Here is a 24,754-nt window from a genome sequence, read left to right as displayed (position 1 = left end):
AAATAATTTAGCATCATCCAATAGCAAGTCTCTATAATGTGGGCGGATGTAGAATTCCGACATAAACAAGCTTCAGAGTGCTGGATTAAAGTGATGTCATCAGCTCTGCCACCTTGTTGCTCTGAAAAGAAGTGGGAGCTCTCTGACAATATCCCTTGCGGAAACCACATTTCTGTTATGCTCTGCAGATTTTTTGCACAATTTGCACTGTTTGAACTTGAACAGTAGCCAGTGCTGTCTTTGATGCTCAGCACATAGAAAGGTTTTCCAGGTGAAAGCTCCAATTGTTGCAGTTATAATAGCTTGTGGGCCACATTTTAGCACAATTGCAGGCATTATCATTTCATAGTGTTTGGAATTTAGGTCAATTATAAGCTGATCTGCTTTATATATGGAGTCTGCAAGTCCTCTTTGTGTTCAGGCAGGTCCCCCCCAGGGAGTCTGATTTTCTCCGACAGACATGCTGTGTCACATAGTGACATGTAGAAACTGCCCCAACGTAATTGTGTTTTTTTTGATCTCCCCTGTGGTATAATGGTGGCTCATCCAGGATGACTACAGTATATTCTTTATACTTCTTGAGGCCTGGACAAGTTGTGGCATATTAGTTCCCTGAAATGATGAATCAATTGTAAATTGTTCTAATTGCATGATTTAATATTCACCTATTTTAAATAGTATATTGAGTTAGCTTACCTCTTTATTATTTTTGTGCCTCTGTTAATTATACTACTAGTTGTAGGTAGTCAGGTTATGTTTTTTTTGGCTAGTTTCATGTTTCTCTTGTGTTTTACTTTTTTAAAAATGCTAAATGACTTTCACCTAATATAATGACAGCTGTCAGATACAACAAACATTCAGATGTGTTCATGACCGAAAGCTCACATTCCCCAAATGGTGCATTGGTGCGTCGACTGTGGAAGCTGCCAGTGTTCATCCCGTTCTGAACTGTGCTTACATTTGCGTTTGAGAAAGAATATCCAACCTTAAAGGCCCTATAGCTTCAAGACAAGCTAGTTCAATGATGGGTTCATTTTGGCACATGTCTGTTTTGTATCATGTGAGGAGGGTGTCCAGTTCACAAGTTGTTGACACTGGTAAGTGTGAAAACATTCTCAGCTTAGGACAGTTTATCATTCCAGTATCAGCACCCTCAGAATGCTAAAAAGCAAGCAGAACAGCAGTAGCCATGCATGTCTGGCCCTGTAAATATGGAGAATGTGACACAAGGAAGGAATTCCAAACACGACAATACCTCCTGACTTCTAGGACTACTACATATGGGGCAATTGTGGTTTTCTTTGAAGACCTGGCCCTTTAACTCTTTCTGAGCTGATGTCAAAATTCAGGGGTAGAGGACAGAACTCAGCAGTAAACTGTGACAAAACTTGCCCTTAGATTTTAGTTTGACTCTCTTTGCTAAAAGAAAAATGACGTAGCTTTGTTCATTCAACTTCGATTCCCTACGTGTGCATGAGTAGCAAAGAGCAAACAGCCTCTAAAATGGCATCAACATCTGGCAAGAGACCAATGAGAATGTGCAAAGCAATATACTCCATGAACGTTTGACGTAATTTCGTTGAATTGGACTCTTACTTGTCGGACTCCGAGTTTGATGCAAGTGATCTGGAGATGGAGATCGAATACGAAAGATGAGGTACCAGCGTCATCTGATTGGTCTCCAGCTGGTCGTGGTGCTGAACACTTTCGTGTAGCTGATGCACCTACAGCAGCATTCGCCTGGGAGGACCACCACTTATGATGACAAGAGGTATAAACCATATTGCGTCACACTGCCATCACCACTGCCACCCACCTGCTGTGCAAAGACAGCCAGGCAGCCGGCCCACTGTGTACTCCTGCTGACCATCGAGGTGCCCCCACGTAGCCACTGCGGCCAGAGATGCCGAACATGCGTCATCAGCAGCCACAGCACATAACAACACACGTTTTATGTTGATTTATATGTGAAACCATTACTTTGTGTGCTTTTCAGAAAACTGAGTTTTTTGGAAAAAATATTAGCCCTCAAAGAGTTAAGAGTAACAGAAGGCTCAAGGGCCATCTTCCATTTACTCCAGAGATACTTGCTTAAAACTCTTAAGCATTCATGTTTTTGGGACTCAACCATTTCCATAACAAGGCAATAAAGAGCAAAATATTCTCCCTGGAGTCTTGAACTGAAGGCAGGTATAAACTCCGGAGGAGGTGCTAGTACAAGACAGTCAAACACCAACAATCCCTCGTATCAGCCGCATTTAGGGCTATTAGTGCCATCTTATTAATAAGTCGAAGGGTTACTGGAGCACCAAGGAGTGTGCAGACTCTACAAAGACTTTAACAGGATCAGCAATCGAAATCTGGCTTCTGTAAGCTATGAGGCAGCAATGCAAACATTACACTGAAGTGCATTAAAACATTAAATATGGAATTAGAAAAACATATAACTATGTAACTATTAAATATATAACTGGATGGTTATAGCACTGGACTGAAAAGCATAAGGATGAAAGCTCAGTTCCTAACATTGTGTCACTGTGTGAGGCTAAGAAGAATGACACTAAACCTGACAGTGGACAGATAGTTATGGAAATATCAAAATTAATTTGATTTATCTTTTTAGTGCCTTGAAATGGTACTCATAATGCAAAGCAACTTTGTAAAAGAATTTTATTTTGTGTTGTTTTTATACGATTATTGGAAATTGCCACTTTTGTTCCTTGTCCTTAACTATTATTCTCCTAATGTACAAATGCCAATGATCCTTAACATTGTAGCTTTTCACTATTCTGTCATTTAACAACATTTATTTCTTTTACCCAGAATAGCCGATTTTTTGACCCATTTCAAGAAACACCGGCTTCTGTAACACTTGGGGCATTAGATCTGGGTGGAGCCTCCACTCAAATAACCTTTGTGCCGCAAGAAGAAATTGAATCAGAAGAGAATTCTCTGCATTTTCGACTCTATGGAAAAGATTACAATGTCTACACTCACAGCTTCCTCTGTTATGGAAAGGATCAAGCTTTGAACCTAACTGTTGCTACAAATTTAAAGGTAATTATGAAGTAATACGTATGTTTTGGTGAAGCACAGCTTTGCGTTAGTTTGTATTTCTGCTTAGAAAAAGAAGTATGCATTCATTTACATTTATTTTAAAGTGTGCCCTTAACTACAGCAATACACAGTTCTGGGTCATTAAATATAGCTGAATATCATGACAGACAACAAGTGTGTATGATAAACATATTCAAATTCGGATTGATGTAGTAATAATATATGTATTTTTTATTAAAATATTTAACATAAAATATATTTAAATAATTATAGGTTTAAATAACGTGATGACAGCACAGTGTGAGTTTACAGCTTGTTTGAAGTTTTTGTATTATTACTCTTTTACCCTCCCAAACATTTAAATATATCCAAATGCAATAAAGCCGCGATGGACTGCTGCCCTGTCTTTGTTCCTACCTCACGCCCTAAGATAGCTGGGATAGGCTTCAGCAGACCCCTGCGACCCTATTCAGAACTTAGCAGGTTAGAAAAGGACTGACTGACAAATTTAATAAAAATTTCAAAAATATGATCTGTGTAATCAGCAAACAGAGCCAGAACAGGTGACTGCCAGCTTCTGTAATGTATTACTGTGCCATTTACACTTGTATTTCACAGCTTGGATTTAATCAGTACAATTTTTGTTTGTACTTTTACGGTGTGGGCACTTTAATTTACAAAAGCTTTTTTTTTTTGTAGTATTTTAATTAAATATCCATATTTATTATATACTATACCTTGCAAAGAACACAGTTCATTTTATAGAGCAAACAAAACTGAAGTGCAAACCAAACAGGTGCATTACGAGAAAATCCAGGCAGAAGATAAATTATGAGTAATAATGAAACACTAGGAAAAGCCTGCAATAGTCAATGCATCAAAACAGGCTATCAGACAGAAGGAAATTGAAAGTAATAATTGATAAAAGAGAAGAATTAGTATCTGTACAGCAGATCAAAAAATTATAAATTATAAAGAGAATTAAACATAGGCAGTAGATCAACAACACAAGAGTTTAACTTTGTGTTGTGTATATATAATACACAGAATTAATGAAAAGACTGCCATGATTACAAAATATTAAATCTCTTATAAATGCAGTTTAAACTCTCTATCTTGTAACAGAATGCAGTGCAATGTCAAAATGAAACCAGCAACTTTTTGAGAGTTACTACAACATACTTAATTCAACGTTGAACACATGAATCAATATCCCAGACCTCAACAAACTCAACAAAGGGACAAGGATGTTGTCTTAATTCTATACTTCATAAGTATTTCTGTTACTAAAATTTCAGTAGAAGAGAGGTAAAGCTGCAAGTTGGAGCACCTGCTTGCAGGACTGGGTGGAGGCTAATGTCCCACTCGGGATGGGGCCACTGCTGATTAGGGACCCAATGGAGTGGAATCACTTCTGCCATCTACAGGATTGCTGGATCAGAGCCCTAGCCTCAGAGCCCCCTCTCTGCCTTTAAAAGAGAGAACACTTTCAGAATACACACAGTTTTGTAGAATAAAATCACAATCTTGGCCTCATTTACCCACCAGTGAGTGTTTCAGTTAACTCCCTTTCTGACGTTGTGTGACTCTACCATAAGACAACTTTTAAGTTCTACTAAGGAACTGTATGCTACCCTCAAGCAGCTAGGTAATAGCATATTGGCCACTTGTCATGGACGGGTAACAAAAACACAGCTAGTGGCCCTGTGATATTACATGTTAGCAAGGACATCATGGGACTTCCTGACAGCCCTCTCAAGATTCACTTCTGTCTGTCTCTCTCTCACCATAATGGGTCAAGTATCTCTGGCACCTGCATTCTGGGTTAATATTACCATTAACTCCAATTTTCCTGAAGTATTTCTGCTATCTATTACTCCGTGACTTAGCAGGTGTACCACCATGTAGTTGCCCTCTGCCTTACCACACTGGTATGCTGAGTTGTTGTTTGCATGGCAGTGAGGAGCTCACTCTCTACTTGAGGTTTCACTGCCGGGTATCCCTTGCCCTGTGCCATTTTGCTGACATCCTTTATTCCATTCAGTTTTTGCCAGCCTTTATTTTTGGAAGCAAGGGATATTGTATGCTTTGATTATGTTAAAAAAAAGAAAAACTGGAAAAAACGCAATATAAAATTAGATCTTACATTTGATCTTCTATTTAATTGCTGGTATAAAAAGACCTACTTTATAATATTTATATTTATAAAATGGTAACATGGGATAATGTAATTTCTTTTTCCACCTAGACAGATGAGCCTGACAATGTGCAAGAAAATCCTTGTTTTCATGTAGGATATTCAAAGACGATCTCACTGAAGAACCTCTACAACAGCCCTTGTACCGCAAAGCTGAAAAAAAATCTAAGAATGGATTCAGTTTCTCTAAGCGGGACAGGAAATGCATCAAAATGCAGGGAAAATGTTCTCAAAATTTTCAATTTTAGTGTCTGCACCTCATCATCCTGCTCTTTCAATGGAATTTACCAACCACACATCTATGGTTCCTTTGGGGTGAGTATTCAGCAATGATTTTCCAAATAAAGCATTTTAAATGTGCTTATCTCAGTGATGATAGTTACCTGGAATTCTATTTTTAAAAAATGGTTATCTTGAGAAAAATAGAATTCATTTTTTTTTTTTGTAAATCATTCACATTTTATGTATCTGTTATGACCACTAGGGGACATTACAGCATGCCAAATCTCAAACACAAGTCCCGCTTTAACTAAAAGGTTTATTGACATTAATAGATAGTTAGATAGATAGATAGATACTTTATTAATCCCAAGGGGAAATTCACATAATCCAGCAGCAGTATACTGATACAAAGAAACAATATTAAATTAAATAGTAATAAAAATGAAAAGAATTAAAATAAAATTAATGTTCACATTTACTCCCCCGGGTGGAATTGAAGAGTCGCATAGTGTGGGGGAGGAACGATCTCCTCAGTCTGTCAGTGGAGCAGGACAGTGACAAAAGTCTGTCACTGAAGCTACTCCTCTGTCTGGAGATGACACTGTTCAGTGGATGCAGTGGATTCTTCATTAATACCTTACAAGGAGGCTTTGAAAGGGACATAAACATAAGTATTCTTTTCCTTTGTTCTTTTCCTTCTCCTTCCACTTCTCCAGGCGAACTTTGTCCATCTTTTAGCCAACTCCAATTCACCTGGATGAGGTCGAGCGGCTTCTTTTATCTTAGACTCAGGAGTACTTCTGGAGTTGGGTACTTCTAGGTCAAGCGTAAGTCCCTGAAAGCAGAGATCACAAATCTCAACTGCACCTTCTGGTGGCACCCAATGAACTCGACAAGGGACTATAGTTCCCAGCATGACTTATGACTTATGGGTTTCTGTATTGGTACTGCCATTTGGGGATGCTGCCAACTAGCATGTTGGGGAAGCATATAGCCCTGCCCAGTTGACACTAGCCACCTGGTGTTGTTCCTTGGTCTGACCCAGCTGGGATGCTAGCACTTCCACTTCTTAACAGGAATCTTCTGTCACTCTCTTGACTAAGGCAGGGGAACACCCTGACAATCTTCCTGTTCATTTGTCACCTGGGCCTTCCAACCAGGTAAGGGAAGAGACTCCATCCAGGCATGGAAATGGCGTATATACACAATCTTTCTAGGCCTTTTGAAAGAAACATGGACACAAATGACTCTGAGCAAAATCAGTACTGAAGCAGAGTGATTTTGGTATCATTCATATCAATCTACGCCTTTAAATTACTTTCTGCTTGTGGTATGCTTTATTAAATGTCCTTAAAACACCTTGCTAGTTTTGCTTAAAATGTGACACATTAAATGTGAGAAAACAATAAAATTAAAGACTTAAGGAAAGTTTAGCAACAATTTGTCCTGGAATGCATATACAGTACAGTACATCTGAAGGGTTTTGCTCTAGTCAATCAAATACTCGGAAGTAACTTTGAACCTGTGCTGTGAAAGAAGTTTTTGTCTTTTTCTCCTCCCCATAGTCTTCAGAACTCAGCAGGGTGATTTTTGTCTAAATTACAATTGTCTTTTACATAAGCTATACTCTGTTCCACTTTGGCTAATCATATATTTTTAAAGAAATCAAAAATTCCCAGAAAGGTTAAGAGCAGTGTTAATGACAAATACACTTAATTCACAGAACTATAAGCAAATTCAGTCCCTTAGAAAAACACACAAGGCATAAGTTGTTTGACTAAACTTGAGAAAACAATCAGTGATCATTTGTGCTAGGAGAAATGATGAGGTGACTGTCTGAAAAGAAAACCTGTGGTATGCCCTCCAGTACATAATTTGTCCACCTGTACATTAAGGAAATACAAATAAGAATTGAGTGAAAATACATTTTAATTAATATTTTATGGACAGGATTATTACTAATCAAAAGATTCAGCCGTTAATCTGAAATCACTGAAAATAGTCACCAGTCAATACATGTAGAACAGGGGTGTCCACACTTTTTCGGCTTGTGAGCTACTTTTAAAATGACCAGGTCGAAATGATCTACCTACATTAAAAATGCTCTCTCTCTCTCTCTCTCTCTCTCTCTCTATATATATATATATATATATATATATATATATATATATATATATATATATATATATATATATATTGAGTATACTTTATACATAAAATATATGTTGTCGCACCTTACAGAACTGAATAACCTTTATGGCACAATAACAATTCAATACATTTATGGTCACTACAGTATTTGGATTTAATAATTTTCATGTGGGAAAAGGCTGACTCGCATAAATAAGTAGAGCCGAATAATGCAGTCGAGGAGGTAGCTCTTGGAAGGACTTCTTATGTTTAATGATCAAGTGACTCACCCAGAACGAAACTTTGGTGTGTCTGCCTTTGCTTTTGAATTCAGCTGAGTGAAAAATGACGGCTGTCTGATTAACTGCGATTTTAGTTCCCTCTCCTTTCTCTTTCTCAGATTGCTTTTCGTAAGGAAGTCAGTTTCGTAGTTTTTATGAATAGTTCAAAAGTGCCTTTCCACATTTTCCTTCTTTGGAATAGCAATGATAGATTGACAGATCAGACAAACGCACTTCGATTGTGACATTGTGAGAGAAAAAATCCTCTTCTAATTACACATAAAGCACATACCCTCCCCAAACAAATTTTTTTAAATCCCTTCTTCAGTCGATATAAATTGGAAGACTAACTAGATCACTTAGATTGATGGAGTTTTGCAGTAGCTCGCGCGTTTTATCGTGCGTGCGGGATGACCAGTGTGTTAGAAGAAAAGAGATCTCAGAATGACCGCCCTGTATGTCAATCAAGTGGCAAATGCAATAGGGAGGATATATGATAGACTAACGTTTAAAAAAAATTTTTTTGAATGCAACGTGATCTACCTGCATTACCTTTCCGATCTACCAGTTGATCGCGATCGAAGTCTTGGGCACCCCTGATGTAGAAGGATAGGGTACTTTCACTTAATTTGATTCCCATTGGTTTAGAATCAGAATACATTTCACCCAGACTGATCACTCATAAACAGCTGTGTTTCCTGAATTAACATTATCTATCTATATTTAGAGAGAGAGAGAGAGGTTGATAGTGCGCTGCCACACCCACCACATGACAAAACCCCTGGAATGGGACCTGAGTGCAGGGGGTGACACAGCACTGGAACAGTGTGAGGCTTTTTATGGTGGCTGTAGAGCCAGCAGCCCCTAAGTTTTCCCTGTAAGTTGGAGGACATGCCTGCACGGCTGGATGTACGCAGATTAACGTCATACTCAGGACAAAGTAATTGCAGGATAAGGGACTTGTTCAAGGGCCCAGCAGAGTAGAGTCACTTCTGGTGTTTACAGGATTCAAACCAGCAACTTTCCGATTGCCAGCACAGATTCCTAGGCTCAGAGCCACCACTCCACCCTTTATTATATATATCTATATGTAGTCAATGGGTAATTGGTCTGTATACTTTTTCCAAAAATGTCCATATCATTTGGAAATTTTCAATGAAAGGGAAGTATGGACTTGTACGTCTTCTCCACTACTTAGTTAACAATTAAGAGCTTTACTAAAGATCTTAACTCCTTAGTAAAAGTTGGTTTAAAGATTTTCTAGTAGATTTAGTTGCACATTTTGCTGCTTCCACTTTGAGACATGGGTTTAGGATTTGAATCCAACTGGCAATTGATGTCTCTATGGAGATTTCTAGATTTCTGTTGTTTTTCTCCCACATTCCCAAAGATATCCAGGGTAAGCTAACTGGACATTCTAATCTGTGTCATTGGGTGAGCAATGGATGGCGTTCTATCCAGGACTGGTTCCTGCTTTGCATGCAATGTTGCCAGGATAAGCCCTTACCCCCTGCGGCCTTGAGTTTAGCTAAACAGGTCTGAGAATGCTGTGTTACACTTTAAGACCAACAAATTTGGGAGACAACACAAAAAGTGAACATGTGTCAACCCATTAGCTTCTGCAGGTTATATACAGGACAACAGCCCTCTGGAAACTGGGAAACAGCAGATAATATAGCCATTATTCAAACCTGGTGGTCTTAAATTAATCAGATAAAATCAGTCAACAAATCTACACAGTGACGAGGGGGAAAATACAACACAAAATAACCTAAAAAAAAGACCCCAAAAAAGTGTGGCCTATATACTGCATATTTATAAAAATGACAGGGAGGAGTTATTGCAAAATTTTATTACAAAGAATTAGTCAATAGCACAGCTGCATGTTTAGATTTTCTATAAACGTAGTAAATTAAATACAATTTAATCCTTTTTTAGCTCTGTCCCCAGAAGACAGACTCAGAGTATGCATATAAAGATTAACAAATATTTAATCTTTTTCTCTCTCTCCAAATGTCTGGCCTATTACTTCCGGTCAGTGAGCTTTCTTGCTGCTTACCTTCTAACTGTACACTCACTTTTTGACTGACAGATATTACCTTTTAAACACGACCTAAGATTCACTTTCTGACCAATCACGTCAAAGAGTGTTGCTGTCTTCAGTTACCAGGTCACTAAGTTAGAATTGCCTCAATGGCCTGTGTACTCCTGTGCTCTGACTTGTCATTAAAATGGTCTTCAAAGCCATTTTCACTTTGCCATACTTGGTCTGGGACATCAGAGTCACACCTAATTAAGTGAGATATTTGGTGTTAACCTTTCGCCATTTCTGCTAGGTCAGGAGTAGGCAATGTCTGTTCTGGAGGGTCCGCAGTGCCTGCAGGTTTTTGCTCCAACTCAGTTTCTTAGTGAGAAGTTGATTATTGCTGATGCAACGCTTATTGCTCAAGCGACATTTCGATGCTTCATTTTAGTGGTCTCATTTGCTTACTTCTGTCTTAAAGTGCTGCATTCAGTGTTTGTAGTGTCTCCTTATTAGCAATAATATGTAAATGACAAAGGAGCCAGCAGTTCTCCGTCTGACTTGTTTCCATTTATACCTGTGTGGATCCATCAGGCACTATTTGGTTTAATAAAACACGTCAGAGAAGAATGTGACAAACTGAAAATTATCTGCTTTAGACTTCAGGTCACTTGGATGATTTCCTTGGAATGGAAAAAAGCTATAATTTGAGAACATTACAGTGCAGACTAACTAATAAGGTCTAAGATTGGCGAGTCCAATGTTCTTAATTCTTTTAAAACAACATCTACTCGAGTTTTGAAAGTCCCTCACGTCTTACTGTCTACCACACTACTTGGTAGCTTATTCCAAGTGTCTATGGTTCTCTGTGTAAAGAAAAACTTCCTAATGTTTGTGCAAAATTTACCATTAACAAGTTTCCAACTGTGTCCCCATGTTCTTGATGAACTAATTTTAAAATAACAGTCTTGATTCACTGTACTAATCCCCTTCGTCATTTTGAACACTTCAATCATGTCACATCTTAATCTTCTTCTGCTTAAACTGCAAAGGCTCATCTCTTTCCTCATAATTGAACCCCTGTAGCCCTGGAATTAGGCTAGTCGCTCTTCTATGGACATTTTCTAGCGCTGCTATGTCCTTTTTATAGCCTGTAGACCAAAACTGTACCCAGTACTTAAGATGAGGCCTTACCAGTGCGGTATCAGAACAGTAGAAGAGCACCTGACAAAGATGAACAATATTCTCATCTTTGCTTAACACTGGACCACTTTTTACAGCTTTTAAAATTTCCTTGAATCAGCAAAGCCTGCTTGCAGCAAATGAAATACTGTGGTTAGTTTGCTCTTTGACAATGTGAGCTAATGTCAGCAGACTTAAGGACATCCTTATTTGCTTGCTTTTAAAATTGGTAAATGTAGCCCAGAATCTGTGCATAATGACCATGTTAAGTTATGTATGGTCAATAACTTTCTGATATCAGCAAGACTGTGACCACCAAACATTCTCAGAGAGGCTTTTACATTATTATTCTCTAGTTCTTGGAGATAAGCATGCAACTCTGGTTCTACTGAATAAGTGAAATTGGACGATTGTTTCTTTCATATTACTAAATAACAAACATCATTTCTCATTTTACAGGCATTTTCTGCATACTACTTTGTCATGCAGTTCTTAAATTTAACAACATACCATGAAACATCACTGGTGAAAGTCAAAGAAAAAATGGAACATTTCTGCTCCACACCATGGGCCAGCGTAAGTTTTTTTTTTGTGTTTCTCAATACTTGTGCTATCAGTCAAAATATACAGCTAGTGACAAAGAACAAATGGGAACATCTAATTTAGGGAGAGGAGTTCAAACATAATATGCAGAAGCTCTATAACACAATTGTTAGAAGTAATCATTCTTTAAATGTGCATTTTCCAAACCGTTCTTGTAGGGTGGGGGCAGTGTGGGGAACTGAATTGTCTGTCATGTAGCAAATGCCATACGCTCTCACCAATTTAAAGGCTTCATCCAACCTAACACAATGTCTGATGGTGTGAACGAAACGATAAACCACTAAAGGGTAAGGCTAATGGTTCAAACCTCATTACAAATTCACTATGTGGCTCCTTGACTCAATTTAAAAATGTTAACACAATTGTTTTATTGTTACAATTGCAGAAAGAATGCCAGAAGGCAGTTTAAAAATGATCAAGCAGGAGAAGACATAATTAAACAGCAATAGGCTGGTGTCAGTTTAAACAGGGAAAGGCGACTAGAAACCAAAAGACTACACCAAAGATTCAAATCCAAACTCACACTCAAAAAAGAACAAGGCCAAAAAATACTAAAACAGCCTTGGTTGATTACTCCTAAAAAGCACTAAGAAAGACAATTATTTTAATGTGAGTCCAACACCAATTTTCTTTGATAGGTAAGACCGTATTTGTCACATGGTCTCCAATCTGAAATGAATTAGTAACCTGGCCGTATCCATGTAATGACCGATGACCATCACTAAATAGTGGAAACTATCCAAAAAGCACAACACAACACAGCAATTCCAGAATAATGCTAACATTTCCCCCTCTGTCAAGTGACAGGCAAGTGACTATAGGCACTATGGCCGAGGTCATGCCAAAGCACACAACATCCAAAATGTAGGTGTCTGTAATAGAAAATGGCTGTGAAGTTCACAATAAATGACATCTTAAAAATTAAAATGAAAATGCAGTGTTTTATTCATGACATAATGACATCACTCTGTGGTGGGTTGGCACCCTATCCGGAATCGGTTCCTGCCTTGTGCCCTGTGTTGGCTGGGATTGGCTCCAGCAGACCCCCGTGACCCTGTGTTCGGTTTCAGCAGGTTGGAAAATGGATGAATGGATAATGACATCACTTGACAATTAATGTTGGCTTACCTTATTAAAAGCAGATAGCAACTGAGAATTAAATGTCAAAAAGGCCATAAACCTGTTGGCATGACAAAGCCAAAGCAACAAAAGAGCAAGGTGACAAGCATTAATGACCAGACCCCCTTTGAGCACCACTTCATTATTCACATTTGTCCCCAAACACACAGTCACCAATCAGCCTCACAGTCAGGAATGAGCTGCCTGTGTCCCTGGAGGAAGTCCAGAAAATCACAGGGAGAAGATGTAAACATCAGAAAGAAAACAAATTGCTCAGGCCATAACAATCAAAGTTCTAAATAACCCTTGTGAAAGATCAGCCTAGCAACAGACAGACATGGACTCCAGATGTCCCAAAAACACACATTTGTATTGCACCCAACAATAACATTGTGTACAAACCACAAGCTCAGTCCTTTTTACTTCTCTTCAGCCGCCTCCAGTCCTCTCTCGCAAGCTCAGTCTTTTCCATCCCGATTCCAGCTCCTCAAATGGAGTGAGGCGGCCCCTTTTTATCCAGCCCCTGATGTGCTCCCGGTGCTTCCTGATCTTCTTCTGGGAGCACTTCCCGGTGTGGCGGAAGTATTGCCGTTCATAACCCCATAATTGTCCGGGCCCCCTAGCGGTGGCCACAGGCTCCAACAGGGATGAGCTTCCAAGGTCTGTTCCCGTGTCCCCCATGCAGACCAGGGCAGCTGCCCTCTTGTGGCCCTGGGGAGGTATTGTTCCTCTCCTCTTCCAGGCGTTCTGCCACACTCTACATGACGTAAAAATGAAACTGTACAGGTCTGGTTTTTTTTTACGTATTTGTAACCTATTTTTATAATTTATTGATAAAGCTAAATACCCGTGTTCATCTACAAAGTCAATGACTAGAGGTTTCCTCCCACACATCACTAAAGATGTGCTGATTTTTGTATGAATGTAAACCAATCATGTACTGTTAAATCAGCTTGTCAAGTAATTTACAATAAGGCAAGGCAAACAAAACAAAATGCTGGAAGGCCTGGAACATAAAGGATAAAAACGTACAGGGCTTAATTATTTCAGCTACTCTGCTAGGTAATTTCATACAGTATACAGTATATACCATCAACCGCTAGGGGGCATTGCAACACCCCGAACTCCAGACTCAACAGCAGTGACAAAGTTCCAGATAGATTTACTGCCACAAATACCTTATACACACTCTACAGACCCAATATAATATGACATGTCTCTCTTCCAAGGTGAGTTTTATCCAACTATTCTCCTGACTCTGACTCTCCAGGTAAAATGGAGCAGCTTTCTTTATACTGGACCTGGTTGTACAAGCAGTGTTATCACATTACATCCAGTAAGCACTTCCGGGTCATGTGGACCCTACACGTGACAAGAGAACCTGACTCCAGCAGCTTCTGTTAATAGCACTTGAGGACCCCAGTAGGGCTGCCCACATAAACTGCAACTCCCATTTGGCCAGGGTGATTGTCCAAACGGGATGCATGCCAGAGGGATGTTGCCACACACTGTACTGGGGAAGCACATGGCCCTGAAAACAAGTCTTTCCCTGTCCATGCATTATAATGGCATCTATCAGAAAAGACACCACTGACCAACCTGGTCGGGATGCCCGTCCACCCACATCTTTCCATTAAAAAAGACTACCCGGCCAGGTAATGAACCATCTTTCCCAGCCAGGATGCCAGGCAACCCATGTTATCTATTATAATACCTATATATATTTTCTAATATTTGTGCAAAAGTTACTTTTAAACAGTGTCCATCTGTGACTCTATGCTCTTATTGAAAAACATATTGTTAAATAACAGCTGGTATCCACCTGTCTGGTTCCCTCCATACTATTACACATCTGTCATATCACTTCTTGAACCCTGTTTGCTTGGAGTGAATAGATATCAGCTACTTTAGTTCTTACTCATAATTCATACCCAGCAGCCCTGGAATTATTCAGATAGTTGTATAGCGTTGGAAGCCAAAATTATACACAAAATCCCAAACAAGTCTTCATGTATATTGTGTTGATGAGTTGATTACTCCACCCAAAAATTGTGTGTGTGTGTGTATATATATATATATATATATATATATATATATATATATATATATATATATATATATATATATATATATATATATATATATATATATATATATATATATATAAAGTTTTATTTATTATGAACATGTTCTTCTTAAGTTTGCATATGCTAGATTTATGTCCAAGTGTCTGTTGATGGTGTTCTCGTTTGACAACCAGGATTCGTCCAGCTCTCTGGCACTTAAATCTTACTTGCACATTGTCCCAGTTATGTCCTGTTGATTTAGTATGCATATAGATCAGTGATTGTGAGTCCTTTCTTCTGACACCATTGTTCATTTATACGTGTTGCAATTATTTTTGATGTTTGTCCTATGTATACCACTGGGCAACAACTGCATGGAATGCTATAAACTGGGTTTCGTGTTTCTGCTGTCGATTTCTTGTTTTTAGCATTAAAGAGGACCGTGCACAGATTGTTCATGGGTTTGTGTGCTATTCTGTCACCTGACTTGGCCAGGATGCGTGCTGCATCTTCAGACATATTTATATATATATATATATATATATATATATATATATATATATATATATATATATATATATATATATATATCGACTATCCTAAATGGGACCATTTCCAAGCTATTTATCTGCATTTTTATTGGACTGGAATATTTGTAGTTTGACAGCCCAGGCCACATATCATATACCCAGCGGCCAAAACAGCTATTACAACTTGTTTTCTGTATCAAAACTTTTTGAAACATCCCACTTTTGCAGTAATTCTAACACAACTAATCTTTGCATCATTTGTTTTATTAGGTGAAGCAGAGATTCCCTACTGTTAAAGAAAAGTACTTGAGTGAGTACTGCTTTTCTGGGAACTACATCATTACACTTCTTGAAAATGGATACTCTTTTAATGAAAGCAGCTGGAACACCATTAAATTCATTAAAAAGGTAATGCCTCACATTTAAGAACCTTTACATAAGAATCATATTTATGATCTTGAAGATGTAGAGTAAATTAAACCATTGTACTATTTAAAAAACAGATCACAGAGAGCCAATAAATGTCCGCACTCTTTTGCTCATTTTTTTGGTATCTCCTGTGAGAGCTGCAACACTCATTTGGGAGAATAACAAACCAAAAGTCATGCGATCAGAACACAGAAAGTCATTTGATTGAAAGGCGGCAAGACCCTTATAATCAGATGGGGTCTGAAAAAAAATAGTCTCCTTCACTAATGTGGTTATTGAGGTTGTAAATTTACTGATACAAGAAAGATGGCTTCAAATCCATCACAGGGCACGATACTAAAACTGAAGAAAATCCAAGAGAGTTTTTTTCAAAGTTTATAGAGAATTTCGGATTTAAAAAGGAAGTCTTAGAACAAGTTTTAAAAGGAACAAAGGTACAATATGGTCTGTAGTCTGATGGTACAATATGTTATTGACCAACACTACTTTCCCATGCCTGGTTACACCATATTGCATTAACATGCATTCACAGATTAAATTATTAATAACACCTGTTTGTCCGTTCAATTATCTAATCAGCCAATCACGTGGCAGCAGCACAATCCATAATATCATGCAGAACGTTAGAATGGGGGAAAAAAAGTGATTTCTCTAACCTTGACTGTGAGATGATTGTTGGTGCCAGACAGGCTGCTTTGAGTATTCCTGTAACTGCTGATCGCCTGGGATTTTCACTCACAACAGTCTCCAGAGTTTACTCAGAATGATGCAGAAAACAGAAAACTTCCAGTGAGCTGCACCTTGATGATTAGGGGAGCCAGAAGAGAATGGCCAGACTGGTCTAAGCTGACAGAGAGGCTACAGTAACTGTGATAACTACTCTGTGCAACTGTGATGAGCAGAAAAGCACCTCACAATGCACAACGCGGTGAACTTTGACACAAATAGGCTACAACAGCAGAAGATCACTTCAGGTTCCACTCGTGTTAGCCAAGAACAGAATGCAGATGGTGCAGTGGGCACACGTTCATCAAAAATGGACAGCTGAAGACTGGAAAAATATAGCCTGGTCTAATGATCTCAATTTATACTGAGGCACGCAGACGGTAGGGTCAGAGTTTGGCAGCAACAGCGTGACTCCTGGCAGTCAACCTGCATTGCGTCAACAGTCCAGGCTGGTTATGGTGGTGCAGTGGTGTGGGGAATGTTTTCTTGGCACAATTTGGGCCCTTTAATACCAATCAATCATTGCTGGAATGCCTTGACCTATGTGAATATTGTTGCTGACCATGTGCATCTCTTCATGGCCACAAATTATGCATTTTCTAATGACTACTTCCAACATAATAATCCACCATGTCCTAAAGCAAACATTGTCTGAAACTGGTGTCATCAACATGACAATGAGAGCTGTGTTCTTCAGTGGCTTTCCCAGTCACCGGATCTAAATCAAACAGAGCACCTCTGAGGTAAGGTAGAACGGGGGACTTGCACCATGAATGTGCTATATAGACAGTTCTGCAGAAACTGCATAATGCAATCATATCGACATAGATCACAATCTCAAAGCAATGTTTCCAACATTTTTTGGAATCCAAGCCACAAAGAACTGAAGCTGTTTTGACAGCAAAATGATGCCCTATCCAGTATTAATATAGTAATTTGCTCAGTGAGTGTAAATATTTAAAAGTTGACTTGTGTCAATCACTGTGTCTCAAACTATAAATATTTTCAGGCTAACTGGGCCTTCTAACTTTTCAGAATCAAGTAAATTCATGGGGTCTCTCATAGAAGCCTAGTAACTGCATGTTTGAACTTGTCGTTACTTACCGATAAACAAAAACCTCTCTGCTACGTTAGAGGACCTCAAGTATAGTTTTAAACAAAGAAGTTAAATTTACACCAGCTTCAGCTAAGACTTGGAAAAATAAATCAAATTTCTGCTTTTTTTGATCTGAAGTGTAATTAATCTCCACTGCAGCCTAACAGTAGATAGATAGATAGATAGATAGATAGATAGATAGATAGATAGATAGATAGATAGATAGATAGATAGATAGATAGATAGATAGATTCTATATAATATAGATAGGAAGACTATAATAGATAGATAGATAGATAGATAGATAGATAGATAGATAGATAGATAGATAGATAGATAGATAGATAGATTCTATATAATATAGATAGGAAGACTATGATAGATAGATAGATAGATAGATAGATAGATAGATAGATAGATAGATAGATAGATAGATAGATAGATAGATAGATAGATAGATAGATAGATGACACACACTCACATTCACACAAATGTCCAAATAGTTTGCTTCTGTTTTTAAATCAAATCAGATTTAAACAAACTCTGCCTTATAAAAAAAACCCACTCATTGTCTTAGTTTTGAAATTAATATTGGCATAGCGGTAAAGGTCAAGGAAGTGACACTTGGTCATGCCCGTGTATTATTAGGTTCTTACTTTTCCATTAGGCAGTGGCATGCCTATCCCATTAAGGTCTCACTAATGTTTCTTGTTAGTAACATTTTATTTCTTTTACCTTTTTTTGATTTCTATGTCATCTCGCAACAATATTCAACATTATATAATGCCATCTTTGAATGAAAACATATTAAAACATTTTGAAAGAGATGGTAAAAAAAAACAAGGAGATGTTTAATAATATTTGGAATTTTCCCTGCAGATTGGCAACAGCGATGCTGGCTGGACTCTGGGCTACATGCTGAATCTCACCAATATGATCCCTGCGGAGGCACCAAGCTCCCCACCACTTCCTTACGGTGGCTATGTTGCAATAATGGTTATATTCTCCCTACTTCTCCTGGCTCTCTGTACGATTGGATACATATTTTTTGGTAAACCTGCCTGCAACTCTCAGAAGCACATAATTTAATGTGTCATTGACTCAGATATTAGAATCATTAAGTCGGGTTGAAGCCATTTAAAAGGCTCAAATAAGCCAAGATGTTAGTGGCATTATTTCACTTTTTCACAGCTATACCTCAGGTTTGAAACCTTTTATATTGTTGGCATTCTGCTCCTTCTGGGAAAAAAAAAACAGCCAGACATGAAGAATGGGATTTTTTTCGCTGAGACTCCATAATCCATTCTTCACAAGTGGCAGATTTAAACTGTATTAAATAATAATGCATTAGATACCATTTCCCCTGCGTGGAAATTATTTTTCCAATGAAAACTAACCAAAAAGAAGTGGCACCACCTTCAGAAACAACCGGCTGATATCTGCTTCACTAAGAAACTATAATTTGTAACTGAAATGATTCTGAAGTAAAGTGTGTGTGTTAACAACGAGACTGAAAGAAAAATGATCTTTAATGCCACAATATACAGGAGAATGTATGAACTGTTGAAGGCATTATGTAATATGTATTATTTTTATACAGTACTTAAAAGTCAGAGATAGCATATACTAGTGATGCACTGGGTATTATAGCCAAACATCTTATTTTAAGAAAAAAAAAATGATATTTTTATACTTTTTTATGTAGTTCAGTTTTATTATATTGAAAAAAAATAGAATGTGGTTTCTGGTTAAAAAAAAATTAGTTAATAGAATTTATGTGCCTCTAAATACACAATTTTAGATCTTTATTATTTCTATTGGATGTAGTGTTATAAATACTTTAGATTAAACCCTCTTTCATGTGTTAACCGTTTACCACGCAGTATTAAAAAGTGAAAATACACTTTGTATGCAATTCCTTGTTTAAAATTTGAAATATTTACCAGGTGGATTTATTGTAATGAGATGAGTAAATTTCATGTGAACATGAACCCATACCTCATGCTGTTTGTTACAATACCACTGGCATTCTCTGAATACTGTAAGTCTTTAACCAAACTGGCATACAAAACAGTACAAGCTTTTCATAGTTCCCAGTGCCAGGCAGTTTCCTGCTTGATGCCAAATGCTGCTGCTGGGTTAGGCTTCAACTCGAGGAAATCCAGAACCAGTATAAATGAGTTGAGAAAATAAAAGGATTGATGAAGAAACTCTGATGACACAAAATAATAGATTTTTTTAACACAATCTATATTTTTATTTAGTAATTGTTACTTTTCTTGAGCACTCCTAATAACGTAATGTGATGGTGGCAATGTGTGACAGTAGATAGCCCTGCTGTCACACACTTTCATAGACCTGGCCTGTCTGCGTGGCGTACGCATATTCTGAGGTTAACTGGCACGTCTTATTGGTCAAGTGTGAGTGAGTGCGAGCGTCAGACATGGCTGGTGTCCTTTCTTGAGTCGGTGGCTGCCTTGTGCCTGATGCTGTCAAGATAGGTTTTGACTCCCTAAAGGCCTGCAATGGAAAGTGGCATCAGTGGATGAACTTCCGACGAGCACAAAATAATCCTGTTACTGTAGACAGCCACTTAAGGTGTGATGAGTTTGCCTCACAGTTCAGGGACCCCCAACTCCTGTCCTGGTGGACCACAGTAACTGCAAGTTTTCATTCTAATGTTTTTCTTAATTGGTGACCAGTTTTTGCTGCTAGTTAATTCCTTTTTCCTTTCATTTTAATTGACTTGTTTTTTTAAGATTTGTTCCTCTGAATTGCTTCATTTCTTTCCTTAAATGACACCCAAACAGAAATGAAACGTGAAGTGAGTGAGCTAACAGAAGATCCACTAAGTCAGGGCCTCAAACTCCAATCTGTTTCACTCCAACTAGTTGCTTCATTAGGAGCCGATTCTTGTTGTTAATCAAACCCGTTCTTTAATTCCATGACTTGTTGCTGCTCTGATTGTGCAATAGCAAACATTTCTGAAATTGTTGATTTTCTATTTCCTAAGAGCACTTTTAAATTGTTTTGGGGACCTGAGCAGATCAATATTCCCGAGACCTTCACCTTCCTTCATTTTCAGATATTGCATGATCAACACAGTTTGCCTGTTATGTTTTGGCTCATTATTTTTTGACTCCTAATTAAAAGACAAAGAAACAATTATGGGGTTTGAGTCCTCAAGAGCAAGTCTTCAAACAAAGTTAATTAGCAGCAAAACAGGTCACTAATTAAGAAAAAGGTTAGAATGAAAACCTGCAGCCTCTGTGGTCCTCCAGGACCCCTGCCCTAATTCATGTTGGAAAAGTGCAATAGGGAATTATCTAAGAGTTAATATCGGGAAACCCACATCAGACAATGAAGTTTCTCTACAGATGTAATTAAATATACATTATATGAGAGCGTGAAGTGATAAATCCTTTATAGCATTTTTTGAGATGAAAGCACACTGGTACTCAGCAGTAGGCATGCTGCATCCATCTTGTCATTTACCAAGAAATGCTGTGTATTGTACATATAAACAGATTTAATTTGAGTCCATTTCATCTTTTATTATATGCTATACTGAATTACTAGCAAGCAGGGCTCATTTCCATACTCTAAAGAAAAATCTTATAGTACTCTTCTAGCGTGTATCATCATAAAAATGTTCTATCACTATGGAATATATAGACCTTTAGGGTTTCCATATCAAGACGCAGAACATTTCTAATGCCGTCATGCTAAAACTACATACTATTAATTAAGCTTTATCTTCTTGTCTGTTTGATTCTTAAGGATCTAGTGAAATGATCATAATGCATTCATTGGCATTATACCTGCTTACTCGTACCTTTATCATTTGAACAGCTGTGGACAGAGCTATGGTGCAAACGCTTACATTGCTGATTAACTGACTTGATTCAGTGATGGGTATTGAACCAGCAACTCCAGAGGCATTGTTGTTTGCAGTTCAGGATGGTGGCCACTTGGCTTCACCGTAAAATATTTTTTTTTATTTCAAGTAACAGAAGAAAATCAATGACCATGTAGTAGTGAAGTGCAGAAAAGGAAGCATTTTTGTCTTGACATTTCTAGGAAACTTTAAATGACCACTAGGGGGCAGCATACACTTCATAATTTGCTTAGACTCAATACAGATTTCTGATTGTATTTTATTTTAAAATTTAGGTAACTGCATATTATATAAACAAATGTCTTCACTTGCTAAATGCTCATGTAAGGCTCACATTAATCTGAAACCAAATACCATACTACATATTACTTTATTAACATGAATATGTTTGTAGTAAAATTTGAACTAATGCAAACTGATAGAAAACTCCACTACCTACTGCCGTATACAGGAACCAAATACACATTATATGTTACAATGGACCTGGGTCAGTGTTAGATGCTGTTGGAATACATTTAATAACCGCAAGCCTTCAAATGCAACCTCATCCATTTTTCATTAAAGGCAAAGGCTCAAAGAACCTTTCACCCTTCTTAAAACGTCATCACAAAAGAATCAATATTAACAAATGCAGGCATGCTGTGCTGACAACCACCTTGCTAACAGGCAAGTTAATCAATAATTGAAAGATCCCAGAGCCAGGCCAGCTAATGTAAATATTTTGCACACAACACCGAACTGCTTCAGGAAGGCACAGAGTATATAATTTCTGCAGAATGATTTAAACTATGCTTAGCTAACTCGTCCGTATTGTTTCTGCTATGGAGCATTTTAACTTCCAACAGCAGTTTTATGCTGAGTGGTATTAACTACTAATATATTAAATGAACCCTTACTTGAGATTAATGCTTGCATTTTAAACCTTTCTGCCTTTCATCTATATTCTCTTAAAATTAAATTATTTTTCTAGATAAGAGCAGGCCAGTTGTACAGAGATGAATTTTGATAACACACTCGATCTTACATGGACGGCCTCCATTAATGTAAGCACATGTACTGCACAGCCCAGCAACTGCATTTAATTTGTAAAGTCATATTCTCATGATCTGTAAATGCTCATATTATTCAGATATTACACAGACTTGTGCCACAGTTTAACTTAAAGGACCACTAGTGTTTTCAGCCTCTATGTTATCATCATTATCATTATTGTTATTATTGATGTTACGTTTTGTATATCCTGACAATCTTGTATTTGGCAAATCTGTATGTTTGTCATTAGGCATTTATTAAAAACTTTTGTTTCCTAAAATATGTAATCTCTATGTATATTTCTATCATTCACATAAAAAGATTTCTGAACAAAACATATCAGAGTAAGAAAATAAATCAAATGAAATATTTGAAACAGTTAACATTTTAAACTAAGCATTTTATTAAGCTAATCTTTTATACATAGCCAGACTGGAATTTATATATCTGTACACTGCAAACTTGGGTAACTCACAACAGAGGAATTTCCTAACCAACTCTTCTATGGTTTCCCTGAAGATATTTCTGTACTGGGTCCACTTCTTTTTAACATTTCATCCGGCCTGTAGAACATTTGACTCATCCAGCCTTGTGCTCAACTTCAATGCTGAAGCCACCCAGTGCTACAAAAACACCACTCTTGGCTGTCTCAGAGGGCTGTACAACTAGATGGCTGCACACTTCCTTTAACACTTAGCAAAGAATGTCATAAGATCGCCTTTGATAACTCCAGAAGCTGTATTCCTTCTCTCTAGGCCTCAAACCTTGTCACATTTACCCATCTGCTTGTTTTTTTTTAACAATAGCCTTCTTCTTCTTTCGACTGCTCCTGTTGGGGTCACCACAGAAGATCATCTTTTTCTATATGTTCCTGTCCTCAGTATCTTGCTCTGTTACACCCATCACCTGCATGTCCCCTCTAACCACATCCATAAACCTTTGCTTAAGCCTTCCTCTTGTCATCTTGCCTGGCAGCCTCAAATTCCCTAATTGTTTAGGTGTAATCAAATTTCCTCCTATCCTCTAGGAAACATAATACGGGGGACAGCTCTACGTCTGTGTTTCTGATGCTAAAATACTTTAATATGATTTTATCAACCCTTTTCAATGATCTTTCTGCATGAAACTTCATCAAATTGGAACAAAATAAAAATGCTGAACTCAAGCTAAACATTGTATTACCCGTTAGCTGGTCTGTCTTCACTGGCTTCTAGTTCGACATTGAATCATCTTCAAAATGCTACTGGAGGACAGCTTCTGCTTACAAGCTCTAGACAAGGAATCTTACCTTTCTACTGTTGATTGCATAAAGTCTCATCTGAACTCTGTGAGGCAACATCTATTTGTTCAGGAAAACAAAAAATGTTATGCTGTCACTAGCTTTTTGACTGGTTTTGTTTATTCATTATATTAATTATTTTCTTATTTTTTTATTGCTACATGAATTTTGAATCTTGAATTGCTCCTCTGCATTTGGCCATCATCATGTTGTCTGTTACTACAGCTGTTGCTAGTGTGATGGAACCTGGGCACCACTGAGCCCCAAACCCCAAACACAAAGACACAATGTAGTCCTGGGCTCAAACAAAGGGTGTTTATTAAACACAATACCTCCAAAAAGTAACAAAAGCGCAAGTAATCTCTCCTCCAATTCATCTCTCTTCTCCTCTCCTTTCCTGTTCTCTCTCCACTGCACTGCTCTCCTCGAGTTGAGTGTTGCCTTACTTCCTCCCAGCTCCGATTCACCTGGACAAGGGAGTGAGGTTCCCTTTATTGAGGACCCTGGAGTACTTCTGATACCAGAGCTACTGCCCGTTGGAAGGACACACCATGGACCCCAGCAGGACTGTATTGCCAGACTACAAATCCCTGCTGGCTTTCAAATGGGTGCCAATATTGAGGGCTGCTGCCATCTAGCAACTGGGGGCAATAAACACTCCCCCGAGAGACAGTCCTTCCCTGTCCTCTTCTGCTATCCCAGCCAGGAAAGGTGTTACACATGTGCCTGACTGGCACACCTGTCTATTTGTTTGGGGCTTCCTGTCTGGGTTAGGAATCATCCCCTTTTTGACTAGGATGTCCGTCCATCCACTTGGCTTGGGTAGGTCACCTTTCTCTCTCTCAGTCAGGATGCCTGTCCATCCAGTTGTGGCATCCCAACCA

General features: G+C 38.1%; 1 protein-coding gene across 2 annotated transcripts in view; it reads left to right on the top strand.

Moving 5' to 3' along the window:
* entpd1 (ectonucleoside triphosphate diphosphohydrolase 1) overlaps window positions 1–19,652 on the top strand; it is a 145,678-nt gene extending 126,026 nt beyond the window's left edge. For both annotated transcript variants that reach the window (XM_039776139.1, XM_039776131.1), the window contains exons 6-10: window positions 2,824–3,057; window positions 5,306–5,569; window positions 11,552–11,668; window positions 15,681–15,818; window positions 18,541–19,652. In XM_039776139.1, coding sequence (XP_039632073.1) covers window positions 2,824–3,057; window positions 5,306–5,569; window positions 11,552–11,668; window positions 15,681–15,818; window positions 18,541–18,750 — 963 coding nt within the window. In that variant the 3' untranslated portion in view covers window positions 18,751–19,652. The remainder of the gene's footprint in view (window positions 1–2,823; window positions 3,058–5,305; window positions 5,570–11,551; window positions 11,669–15,680; window positions 15,819–18,540) is intronic.
* Window positions 19,653–24,754: the final 5,102 nt, after the last annotated feature.

The sequence above is a fragment of the Polypterus senegalus genome, chromosome 1 (assembly GCF_016835505.1).
Source record: "Polypterus senegalus isolate Bchr_013 chromosome 1, ASM1683550v1, whole genome shotgun sequence".
Lineage (NCBI taxonomy): Eukaryota > Metazoa > Chordata > Cladistia > Polypteriformes > Polypteridae > Polypterus > Polypterus senegalus.
Note: the sequence above shows the minus strand (reverse complement) of the source record. Positions and strands in the feature narration are given on the sequence as shown.